Here is an 11,786-nt window from a genome sequence, read left to right on the forward strand (position 1 = left end):
CTTCTTCTTTATGGTAGCATTATGTTTGGAACAATTTGGACCCTTCCCCAACCCCACCAAGATGTCTAATACCAACTCTAAATAAGCATTTTCTGTCACCAATTATAATATTATTGTTAGTACAATATTTATTAAACAATCAAGAGATTACAAAATCAGCAAACGGGTAACAAAACACAGACATTTACTGTTTAATTACTTTATTAATTTCTTTTCGAACTCCAAATATACTGTGAAAAAAGGAATCTGTGATCCCCATGGATTAAGTTTCTTAGACAAATGCTTGTCGTAGGATATGATAACAACATGATGGGATGAGTGAGATGTACTCAAAATTATATTTTTTGAAGCCAAAAAGGGGTTAACTTTGAGAGTCTAATGAATGTGTTTGCTGCTGATTGAATGTTTTGACTGTCTGTTAAATGAATCTGAGTTGGGACCCAAAGTTTATTCCGAAGGAAAGCCATGGATATTGGGAGGAGGATGATGACCCCAAAAAGAAGAAGCAATGGTAATGCTCATCGATGTCTCATAGCCCACACGGTGGGTTAACAAAAGTGCCAAAAAAGCTTTGAATCGTCTTTCTATACATGCTTCAACAGATAATTGTCTTTACCTTTTTCATGAAAAGAGGGCCAAAAACTTGCCTTGCGTGCTATTCAACTCAAATCTAGTGTCAAAGTTCAATATACATTTCAAGGGTTTCTTCCTGTTTTTTTGCCATTAATATCAAACCTTTTTGAAATTGATCAAGCAAGGGAGGAAGATCAATACCTTCATCCTTCTCTTTCTCATTTTAAGTAAAGTTTTTTTATTCCATGTTTTTGCAATGTAATTTATAATACGAAACCCATCATTTTAGAGAAATTTTGTTCTAATTTAATGTAAATTTCAATTGAGATTGAGTGCGGTTATATTAAATTTAAGAACTTTAATAAAATCTCTCTCGTATTCTTCTCGGAATTTGAGAATTGACCATGAATAGTAGACTCCACCCATGCACCCAAAACCCATGAATTGCAATCCAAGCACTTACCAATGGCAGAGCAAGCATGGACATGAAATCATTGTCTTAGGAACCCAATAAATTTTTTTCCAATGTTAGTAATTTTCTCTACCTTATATATCTATGCCTAATGGCACATGTTGGGGATGTGGTTAGGTATGCCAATCACTTGTGCGCCAAGTAATAAAGGGTTGATGTGGGAAGGGCTGACCTTTTCCTCTATAAAGCAAACAAACTCGACTGATTTGGGGAAAGTACCTAAAGTATGAATTAATTATAAACAAACTCAAATTTCAAAAAAAATTATAATAATTATAAACAAACTCGAATACCTAAATTATGGATGAATCATAGACAATTGTTCTAAGAAGGTTCCACTCTGTTCTGTTTGCTCTTTTTTAGAGATATTAATTTAATGCACTTATCATTATTCTTACTGTTTCCATAGGTACAAAATTTACTATTCATATTTTCTTAGATAAAATATATTTTATGAATTTAGCAACATTTGCCTTTTCTTATACCTTCTTTAAATCAAAGGTTGGCTTTTGATGTAATTAGGCCCAAATTTGTATTCTGTATACATAAAACATTGTAATTAATTAAGAAAATAATAATAATAATAATAATATATAGATATATAGATAGATAGATAGATAGATCTGTCGTAAACTAAAACCTTACACGTCAACTCCCTACACGGGTGAATAACTTTACAGTGTTAGCATCGGCTTAATTAGACCCGTTAATTCGGCTTATTAAGTCATCAATTAAAACACCCTAGGATGATAATACACTAGTAAAAGAATTTAAAAGAAGAAGAATGAAATGACAAATAGCTTATATTAAAAAAAATTGGTGCATAAAGTTATCAAAAATTAAATAAAGTCAAAAGTTAAGATCAACTTTATCTGAATTTGGGAAACACCTAATGTCATTCCAGTTTGTAGATTTGATTAATTTGACAGACCAAAGTAATTTACCGACAAAAAGAGGTCAAGCAAATAGGACCAACTTGTGCCAATATTGCCTCAATCAATCTCCCCTTCAGCTAATTCATTCAACTTGCTCTACTCTTGCCTAAATAGTTACATTATATTTTGGGCTGTCATCGTGACGCAATCTTTACCTTAAACGTTTGACAAAATCTCAATTACAATAATTCATTAAACTCAACAAATCACAATTATGATAATTCATTAAGCTCGAATGTGAACAAATTATTAAGTTTGAATAATTAATAAGTCATTAAACTCGAATGTAATCATTACCATACACTTGTGAGATCTATTAATTAAACTCAAATTAAGTTTTTTTGGACTTTTTGCATTTCTCACTAAATATTGAATTTTTAATATTAATTAAATTAATGGCCAAAGTATAGAACGGGGCCAATTAGGGGAGATTTTTATGAACCTGTTTGGTCTGATTTTTTTCTAGTTTAAAAGCTATTATGAAGCTCTTATGAAAAATAATAGTTTTTAAAATTAAGTTAAAGTTGTTTAATAAATTTCTTTTTATAAGTTATAATTTTGATTAAAATTATCGTAGAGGGCTTTTTTTAGAGAGTAATATTGTAATTATTTTTAACAGATTAAGATATTTTTAAAATAAAAATAAAAATTCTCTTGTATTTAAAAAGAAAAAAGAAAAAAAAGCTCCTTATAGGAGCTTTTCTTAAAGCTATTTTTTTAAATATTACTCTTAAAAAAAAGCTATTTTTTTAAATATTACTCTTAAAAAAAGTTATTTTTTAAGAGTTTTTTAAAATTTATGTTTAGTCTGACTTTTGTTTTTAAAAGATAGATAAGTTAAAAAAAAAATCAAACCAAACAAGCACTATATCTATATATCGAAAAGAAATGAGTTATGCCGTAATCAGTCTCTTGTCTGCAATTCAAAACCTAAAGACTTGACCGGCATTTCTTTATAAATCTTAATTAATCAATTAATACAAGATAAACGAAGAAAAATATTTCTAGGACTGTCCTCCTTTTTTGTTTTTTTTTTCTCTTTTCCAATTTTTAGGCTTTGGGACTATGGTAAATCCAATTTTCAGCCCAAAAATGAGAAAAAAAAATCATATTTAATTAAAACATTAATACTTACTGGGGCCCAAGAAATAAGGTTAAAATTCATATATATATATATATATAAACAGGAAGATGATGAATGATTGTAGAAACATCAGATCAGGGGGCCAGAAATTACTGCTTACAAGGTGCAAGTAGCTCATGGAAAAAAAGGGCAAATGTTGGCCAAGTATTCAGCAAAACTGGGTCACGTCAATTTTTTTAGATTCAATCATTTGGGATCATAATTAATTATCCATGAGATTGAGATATACTATATGTCATGACAACACGTTTCTTTTCTTTTTTTTTTTTTTGGATTTTGGATAACTATTACTGAACAAAGAATGATCAGTCCTTCAACTATTTCCAAAGGAATATTAAAAAGTTTTTCAAAAAGTTGTCGGCTAATTAACTATAAAATTATTGGTACGACAAATTCTCTATACACACCACATGCTTTAGTTGAATGTACCATCGCAAACATTAACTATGTACTTACTTAACTTCGATACAAAAACATATTTAAAAAATAAAATATATCGTTACTCTCGTAATGCTTGAAAGTCTTAATTTAAATTTTAAAGTTGAAATATGTTATATCCGAGAAATATATATATATATATATCGAGATTTAAGTAAAATTTATAAAATAAATTTATGGATCCAAAAAAAAAATAGAAATCATTATAGAATATATAGAAAAAGAAGTGATAGTAATTGAAAGTTGCTATATATGGTCGATGTTGGTCTCAAATTAGAATTAAACATGAAGTATGTTGGGCAGTTGTGCATTTCAATGTTGTATGTATGTTTCATTAATTAATCACATGGCTTATGGGGGCATCATACATTCAAAGCAGAGCAAACCTGAACAGAGAAAAACCACTTACATAATTGCTCTTGGTCCCAATTATTCCATGAGCCCATTCAAATTGGTTTGGCAAATATATAATTAACTTTTCTTTTTGTTTTTTTTTTCCTTTTTTGCTAGTTCAAAAATAAATTTTATTAAATATCAAGAGTTGATACATAATCATAATTTTCATAAAAAATATCATAAGTAAATGTACAAAAAAATGTAAAAAAGTGAATGACATAGTACTTGAAAAAAAATTTAAACTATTTAAGACAATTTAAATAGTTTTTTATTTTTTTAAATACATTTAATCAAGTGTATGTATTTTTATTTTAAATTAAATAAGCTTTTTTAACTCATGGTTGATTAATTGCCATTAATCAAAAGATCATTTATCCTTTTATATTTGTATAGTACCAACATAGACAGTGAAAAATGCAGTATGGCCATATCATCATATTATATCAACATGTCACATCATAACATATCAATGTCACATGGTATAAATGATAAATGATGTTTTGATTAAATTAATAATTAATTATAAAAAATTATTTTATAAAAAATAAAAATTTAAAAATTTATTTAAATAATTTAAAAATTTTAAAGTATTATGTCGAAATGAATCATAACAAAGTCTTGAAAAGACATACTTTAAGCAAATCATACCAAATTAACTTTGTTACATAATTCTACTTACTGTTGTAAATGGAGATGGTTATATATTTATATATTTATTATCAAACTACACTTTTACAATATTAATTAGTTAACAATTAATCAAGAATCTAACGTTTGCAGTTTCATTAATGCAGTAAAATGAAAAGGGTTTCATTAAAAAAAAATAATAATAAGCGTCATGAATGGTCCTCCCCATAACAACAGAGCTGCAATGTCTCAACAATTTCAGCAAATTGAATAAACCCCCGCAATCTCCACATCTCTGTTTGGAAATTCATCACGTGTCTTTTGCTTTATCATTTTTAATTTTTCTTCTAAAAAGAAACTTCACACCCTCTACATACATACATACATACATATCAAAGTTTTAATTTCTCCTCAATATTCTTTCCATTGCAAACTCCAATCCCTATTTTTAACTATTATTTTGTCATATTTTATTAAAGGGAAAGATGGGTGATATGGCCAAAAATAGTTTATCTCTTCTTCGGGCTTAAATTAAAATAACTACCGCATTTACATTTCCAAATTTGATGTTTATTATTCCATACACGACAAAAACTCTTAAACAAACAGCTACGAGTCACCACACCTGTTCGATTGTTCGGATAATTATGTTAATTTGATGATTTTGTAATTTATAATTTATTGTTCGCATGTTATATATCTTAATTTACCTTTGAAAATTTTTAATCTTTGTGTCATTTTCGGGTTTTTTTTTTTATAAATTAAAAAGTTATAGAATTCGTACTAATTATTCTGTTAACAAAACGCATTTAATAACAAATGCATCATTTCAACAAATCAGAAAAACCATCTAAAAGGGTTACAACGTTTTCCAATTTGGAGAAGTCAAAGAGAGAAAAGGGGGTTGTCATTAAAATGATAATTATTTAATTAAATTGGTTAAAAAAGGGTTTTGAGGAGGGGGAAGGAAATTAATTTGCACATGAAAAAACAGGGAAAGAAATCGTGCAGGCCAAACATGTCCTTGCAAGATAAGGTACATGTCTAAAATAGACTGTTGTCTTTGAAGATGATTTACTCCACTCAACATTTTGTCCATGGAACATTTGGGCAGCGACCGGTGTCTCGGGGGTTGGCCTTTTTATGAAATGACCTGTTTACCCTTGGAGTTGAGTGCCTCTACCCTCGGGTAGGGGAAAGGGTTGTTTTGACTTTTCCCGGCTCCCATTAGGAGGGCCATCTATGTAACTACCCAAAATTATTATAGCTTTCAATTTCTCACGAGAAAAATGTACGTATCTATGGAAAGAGAAAGTGAAATTGAGAAATTGAATGGTGGGCCCGGAATTTGCAGAAAGTAAAAATTTGGGAATTAGGGTTTTCATCATGCCCAAATGAGTGGTTGGAATCAAGGCATTAAGAGACACCCTTATGATTTGGGGAATAGTGTACAAGATCTTGTGTTGTGTATGTTTTCGTCCGTAAAGAGCACATATTACCTGAACAGTCTCTTTTTCATATTATAACTTTATTTTTAAAAATTGCTTATATTAAAAAATATAAAATATATCAACATCAAAATTTTTATCTTAATTTCCGAAAAAAATAAAAAAGAAACAAAAAAAAGTAGTATTAATTTTAGCACGAATGACCATTTAAATTGGATCAAAATAAGTAAGTATACGTAGCCAGAAACCATAAAACATTTTGATATCTGAATCAAAATTTTTGGCATTAGATAATATATAGTGCATTTATACAATAATAAATTACACAATTTTGTAAGCTTTTTCTTTTTAAATTTAGTGAATAGAGGAATGGTGAAAAGGAGGAGGAGCCAGGCAGGGTTGAGTTTTGAGTTAAAAAGAAGGGTGCGTGTGGGTGTGGGCGTGGGGTTAGAAAGGTTAGTATGAGTTGTTGAGTTTGAGGGACAAATGCACACGTTAAAGTATTATAACACATAAAATCTTCCCTCTTTTTTTTTTTTCTTCTTTTTTCTCGTCCCAAAGAAAACAAAGGGGGAAAAGAGAAAAGAAAGATAGAAAGCAAGAGAGGAAAGGAAGGGAAAGGAGTAGTAGTAAAAAGGAATCAAGTCCCTCAAAAACTTAATTTACTTTTTCTTTCTCATCTTTTTTTTTTTTCTCCCTTTCTCGCCCTAGTACCCTACCCCCCACGTCCACAAAAGAAATACTACCTCTCTCTCTCTCTCTCTTTCGTCTCTATAGCTCTCCCTCAAGTGTCATTTTCTCACATATACTTCACACAAAAGAAACAACCATTCACTTCATACCTTGTCATTTCTTCTCTTTCTCTCTCACTTCTCTCTCTCAATCTCCAATCTCTGCAACTACTCCCTTCCCAAAAGAAAAGAAAACTTGATCAAACCCCATCTCAGAGAAAACCCCAGAATTTTTTCACCTGAAAAGTACCTTCAAATTCTTTGCCCTGGATCACCCCCTCTCTTCAAAGCTTCATATATATATATATATATATATAGATAAATAAGACCTAATCCTTTTCGTGGATATATACTTCTTATCCACATCATCAGTACAAGGAGAGCACAGCAAGAGTAAGGAGGAGAAGGAAGGAAGAAAGGGACCGACGGATATAAGCAGAGAGGGGGCCTTCAAACAAAAAAGTGTTTGTCTGGCTGTTAAAGATGGAGCTATTCCCAGCACAACCAGATTTATCCTTGCAAATCAGCCCACCAAACAGCAAACCCTCATCGACATGGAGGAGAACAGAAGAGGATATGGATTTGGGGTTCTGGAAGAGAGCTCTCGACTCGAGAAACTCGGTGTCTTCAATGGCGAAAACTGATAACTGCTTCGAGCTCTCTTTGTCGAATCCGAGGGTTTCAGAATCCAACTCCAACCACCTTCACCTTCTCCAAAACGGTGGCGCCAATTGCAATGGTAATCTTTTCCACACTTATCACCAAAACCAGTTCCCTCACCGTCACAACCAGCTGCAGCACCCGGTACTGTATCAACACCAGCAGCAGCAACAAGGGCTAGGACAAGAGCTTGGTTTCTTGAGACCCATAAGGGGAATTCCCGTCTACCAAAACCCTCCTCCACCCACTCCTTTCCCATTTGCTCAACAGCCTTTGGATTCGTCTTTAGCTTCCTCTCCTTCTTCTTTGGTTACTAACAATACTAGTAACACAAGCTTGAGCCCCTTTCAGTCTCAAGGGTTGATGAGATCAAGATTCATGTCAAGGTTTCCAGCTAAACGAAGCATGAGAGCTCCACGGATGCGGTGGACTACTACACTTCATGCTCGCTTTGTTCACGCTGTTGAGTTATTGGGTGGTCATGAAAGTATGCTTCATTTCTCTTTCTTCCTTCTTTTCTTTCTCTACTATTCACTTTTCAGTCTTTTTTGCCCTTTCACCATTGCTTCCTTTGATTTTCTAGCATCTTTGGGAACAGGGAAAAAAGAAGGATATCATTATGCTTAAGAAAATTGACTTACATATTATATTTACTCTCTTTTGGGGTTTTAGGAGCTACACCCAAGTCAGTTCTTGAGCTAATGGATGTCAAAGATCTTACCTTAGCACATGTTAAATCCCACTTACAGGTAAAACAAACTTTCTGATCCTCTCTGATATAATCTCAACCTGGTTTTCTAGCTTTTCTACTTGCAGGGGTTTCCTTTAAAAGAAAATAATTTTGAAACTATTTTAGTTTGAAGTTTCAGCAACTTTGGGTTTCATCTCCTTATCTTACTTCCTCAACTCAAGCTAATCATAGTACTAGTTTGATGCAGCGTTAATGGCGGTAGTAAGCTGAATTTTGCATATTTAAATAGCCTACATTACCGGAAGCTGTTAATACCATAAATTACAAATTCCAATGTTTCCTTGCAGAGGGTCTCTCAAATCCTCAGCACTTCTTTTTCTACTAGATCTGATGATTCTGCAAGCTAATAAACAGCTTTTTGCTTGGAAGAATGAACCAGCCCATGTAAAAGAAAAAAAATTCAATTAAAGAGAGAGAGAAAGAGTAAGACAAAGCCCAAGGAATTCAAAAAAATGAGTCATAGCCAAGCCGAGACAAGTTTTTCACTAAGTTCCATTATTTTTTTCTTTAAAAACTATTTTCTCTCGCACTCAGAGAGAAAAGTAAAAGGAAAACATATAACCAAGTACAAAAACACTATCATTTCTCAATGATATCTTCCTCAGTTGGGTTTCTTTTTAACCTCCCTTCCTTAACCATGGTTAAAACTCCTCCTTCTACAGTACCTCCATTTATATTTTACTGCTCCTCAATTCCCATTTATACATACATAAAAGCTTCTGTGCGGCTGCATAGTTTATCTCCATTCTTTTTTTTTTTTTTTACAGTTCGTACTTGCATGCACTGTATCTGTATCACACCTTGTCTTTGGTACTGAGAGAACAGTTTATTATTGGTCTACTTTCTGCTTGTTTACTTTATTTCTACATCTTCTTTAGCCACTCAAAGGGCTAAAAGAATTGATGCTAATCAAATTTATTTACCCTATACTTATCTACTCTAATGCCTTCTTATTTGTTCTTAATAATATCTCTTTTTCCTTTTTTTTCCCATGAATTTGCTTGCAGATGTATCGAACGGTGAAGACCACAGACAGAGCAGCTGCATCTTCAGGTTAGTACAGCAATATTCCTTCATCAGGTTGATTTTAGTAGTGTAATGCATATAAACTTGTGTTTAATCACATAAACTTAATTGTTTAAGCAGGACAATCAGATGCTTTTGAAAACGGATCATCTGGGGATACTTCAGAAGATTTGATGTTTGACATTCAAAACCCAAGAAGATCTGAGATATCAGTTCAGCAGGGAAGACCATCATCAAATGCTCATCAAGACAAGGAGTACCATGGCCTCTGGAGCAATTCATCAAGGTTTGTCTGCTGTGCTAACAATAACACTACTACAACTACTACTAGGAATGGTTTGGCTTGTTTATCAGTGTGTCTGTCCTTTCTGTTTCAGTTGTTTCCTACCTATATATTCCATTGTTTCGTAACTCAGAAAATTTCTTCTTTTTCTAAAATGAAAATAAAAGGACAAACGAATGATACTGCGATCGATGTCACAACAACCACATAGACCTAATGTAGTACGATCCTTCAGTTTTGTTTTGATTTATCATCTTGGTTCCCTTTTGTTTGATCGTTTGGCATTGCATTCATATATACATGCATTCGTCAGCACAGTCCTCTAATACAAGAATTAGATAACAGTTTATATCTTACAAAGTCGTATTCTCATTGGGAACTTTTGCTTTCTTGATGTAGGGCGGCCATGATAGTGATGAGAATGTTTGTATTAGAAAACTTCGATTTTGTTGGTTTATAAATTAAAAGACCCTTTCTCTCTCTCTCTCTGTGGCCTCGTCTAGGCATTCTCTCTCCACGATCACATGCAAATATATATACAAACATAGTTACATGCAAGAAAATCACAAAAAGAGGGGAAGGTAGTGATTTGGTTGCTTTGTTCTGTCTGTCGACGACCATAGTCCCAATATAAACTCAGAAAACTCCATGATGGGGTAATTATAATACTAGTGATGGAGGTCATGATTTCCCATGGGTGGGTGAAGGTAAAAAGGGAGAATCCCGGGATGACAAATCCACGTAAAAAATGGAGATATCTCTTTCCTTTGGATTTTGTGGGCTCAGATATAGGGCAAATAAATGGGACCTACAAATGGAAAACTTAGTGTCAAAGCTAAAACTCTGTGATGGCCCCATTAGTGGAAATCTTGGCATTAAAGCTACACCCTTTGAACCTTCTTTGTTGTGGTCTGTTGTTATGGGTAATGGGCAATCACATGGGGTTTTTTTCTTTCTTTTTTTTCACTTTATTTTCAATCAGGGCATAAAATGTAAAGTGTGAGCAACTATAAACAAGACAGCAAAAGATGGCTTTCTTTTCTCAGTTTGCTTTTTTCTTCTGCATGGCTTCCACTGATAGGAAATATTCTCTCATTGTGTTGGTTTCTAACAGGGAAGCTTGGTTGCATGGGAAACCAAAGGATTCTGCTCGAAACTTACCATCTCTCGAGGTACTAATTTCAAACTTTTATTTCCCCAAATAACCTTCACTTTGAAAACTTTTGTCCAACATTCTGATGCTAACAGTAATAGGATTGAACCGAATCAAAGGTAGCAGTAAAAAAAAAGAAGAAAGGAACAAACTACTTTTTTTTTTTCTGCTCTCTTCTTTCTTCTTCGAGCCATGCACATTTCAAATTGCCATTATTATTTCCCGGAATTATGACCTTTAATTTTGAGCAAAACGAAACAGAAAGCAAAACCCAAAAGCTGGTTTAGTACTAACACTGATTCACAGAACTCAACCATGTGGGCTGTTTAGTCATTAGCCTGAGAAAAAGAAAGGGTATTGTTTTTTTTTGGCTCTTTAAAGAACCCGCTCTCAGGCCTCATCATCAATTTTACTGCACTTTTTTCTTTATTATACCTTAAAACCTAATCCCTTGACCCAACAAGCTCATTCCTTTGACCTTGTAATAGATTCATGGTTTTAGATCAATCAGTTAGTAGGGTCAACATGATGGAAAAATGCAGCAGAAGAGGTCATAATTTTAGCGCTGAAGGAATAATAATGATAATAATAATGGAGAATGGTCTTGGGAGTAGCACACAAGGGGATGGACTGTAGCAGGCTTTGAAATGCTGTACTCTAGCTAGCAATGTCTCTTTTCCCATTTTTTTTCTAACATAAATATTCTATTATTCCCTGAGTCAAAGTGTCCTTTGATTCCCCCATATCCTCTCTCTCTCTCTCTCTCACACACACACACGCTTCCCTTGTGGCTACTGCTCATACTAGTAATAATTTATTGTCTTAGCTTTATTTTTCTTTTCTGCAGAAGGATATGGATCCAAAGTGCTTGAGCTATGAGAGAATATCAGATGTAAGCTCATCAAGCCTTTCTGGGACAAGCCCCAAGAAGCCAAATTTGGAGTTCACCTTGGGGGTGCCACATTGATATAATTAAACATTTATAACTATTACATCTTTGTGTGTTGTACTACTCATTTTGAAATGATTTCATCTCTGAAGAAGAGGAAGGAAGGAGGGAGGGCAGCCGGTGAAGAGAATCAGGTACCCTCTCGGAAATATCAGAGAAAAAAAAAGAAAAAGAAAAGAAAAGAAAAAGAAAAGGTAAAA

At 32.9% G+C, this 11,786-nt stretch overlaps 1 protein-coding gene across 1 annotated transcript; it reads left to right on the top strand.

The window, feature by feature from the left end:
• The first annotated feature begins 6,804 nt into the window (after positions 1 to 6,804).
• Positions 6,805 to 11,786, top strand: KAN2 (Homeodomain-like superfamily protein). The gene is made up of 6 exons (XM_007040630.3): positions 6,805 to 7,911; positions 8,097 to 8,173; positions 9,183 to 9,228; positions 9,322 to 9,487; positions 10,599 to 10,656; positions 11,485 to 11,786. The coding sequence occupies exons 1-6, from the start codon at positions 7,248 to 7,250 to the stop codon at positions 11,602 to 11,604; spliced, it is 1,131 nt and encodes a 376-aa protein (XP_007040692.2). The 5' UTR covers positions 6,805 to 7,247; the 3' UTR covers positions 11,605 to 11,786.

The sequence above is a fragment of the Theobroma cacao genome, chromosome 3 (genome assembly GCF_053813885.1).
Source record: "Theobroma cacao isolate CCN51 chromosome 3, ASM5381388v1, whole genome shotgun sequence".
Lineage (NCBI taxonomy): Eukaryota > Viridiplantae > Streptophyta > Magnoliopsida > Malvales > Malvaceae > Theobroma > Theobroma cacao.

Bases quoted from the DNA above. Each gene is read 5' to 3' on its own strand.
- KAN2 (XM_007040630.3), top strand. From the start codon at position 7,248: ATGGAGCTATTCCCAGCACAACCAGATTTATCCTTGCAAATCAGCCCA. The intron at 7,912-8,096 runs GTATGCTTCATT...TTGGGGTTTTAG, and splicing joins GTTATTGGGTGGTCATGAAA to GAGCTACACCCAAGTCAGTT. The intron at 9,488-10,598 runs GTTTGTCTGCTG...GGTTTCTAACAG, and splicing joins CTCTGGAGCAATTCATCAAG to GGAAGCTTGGTTGCATGGGA.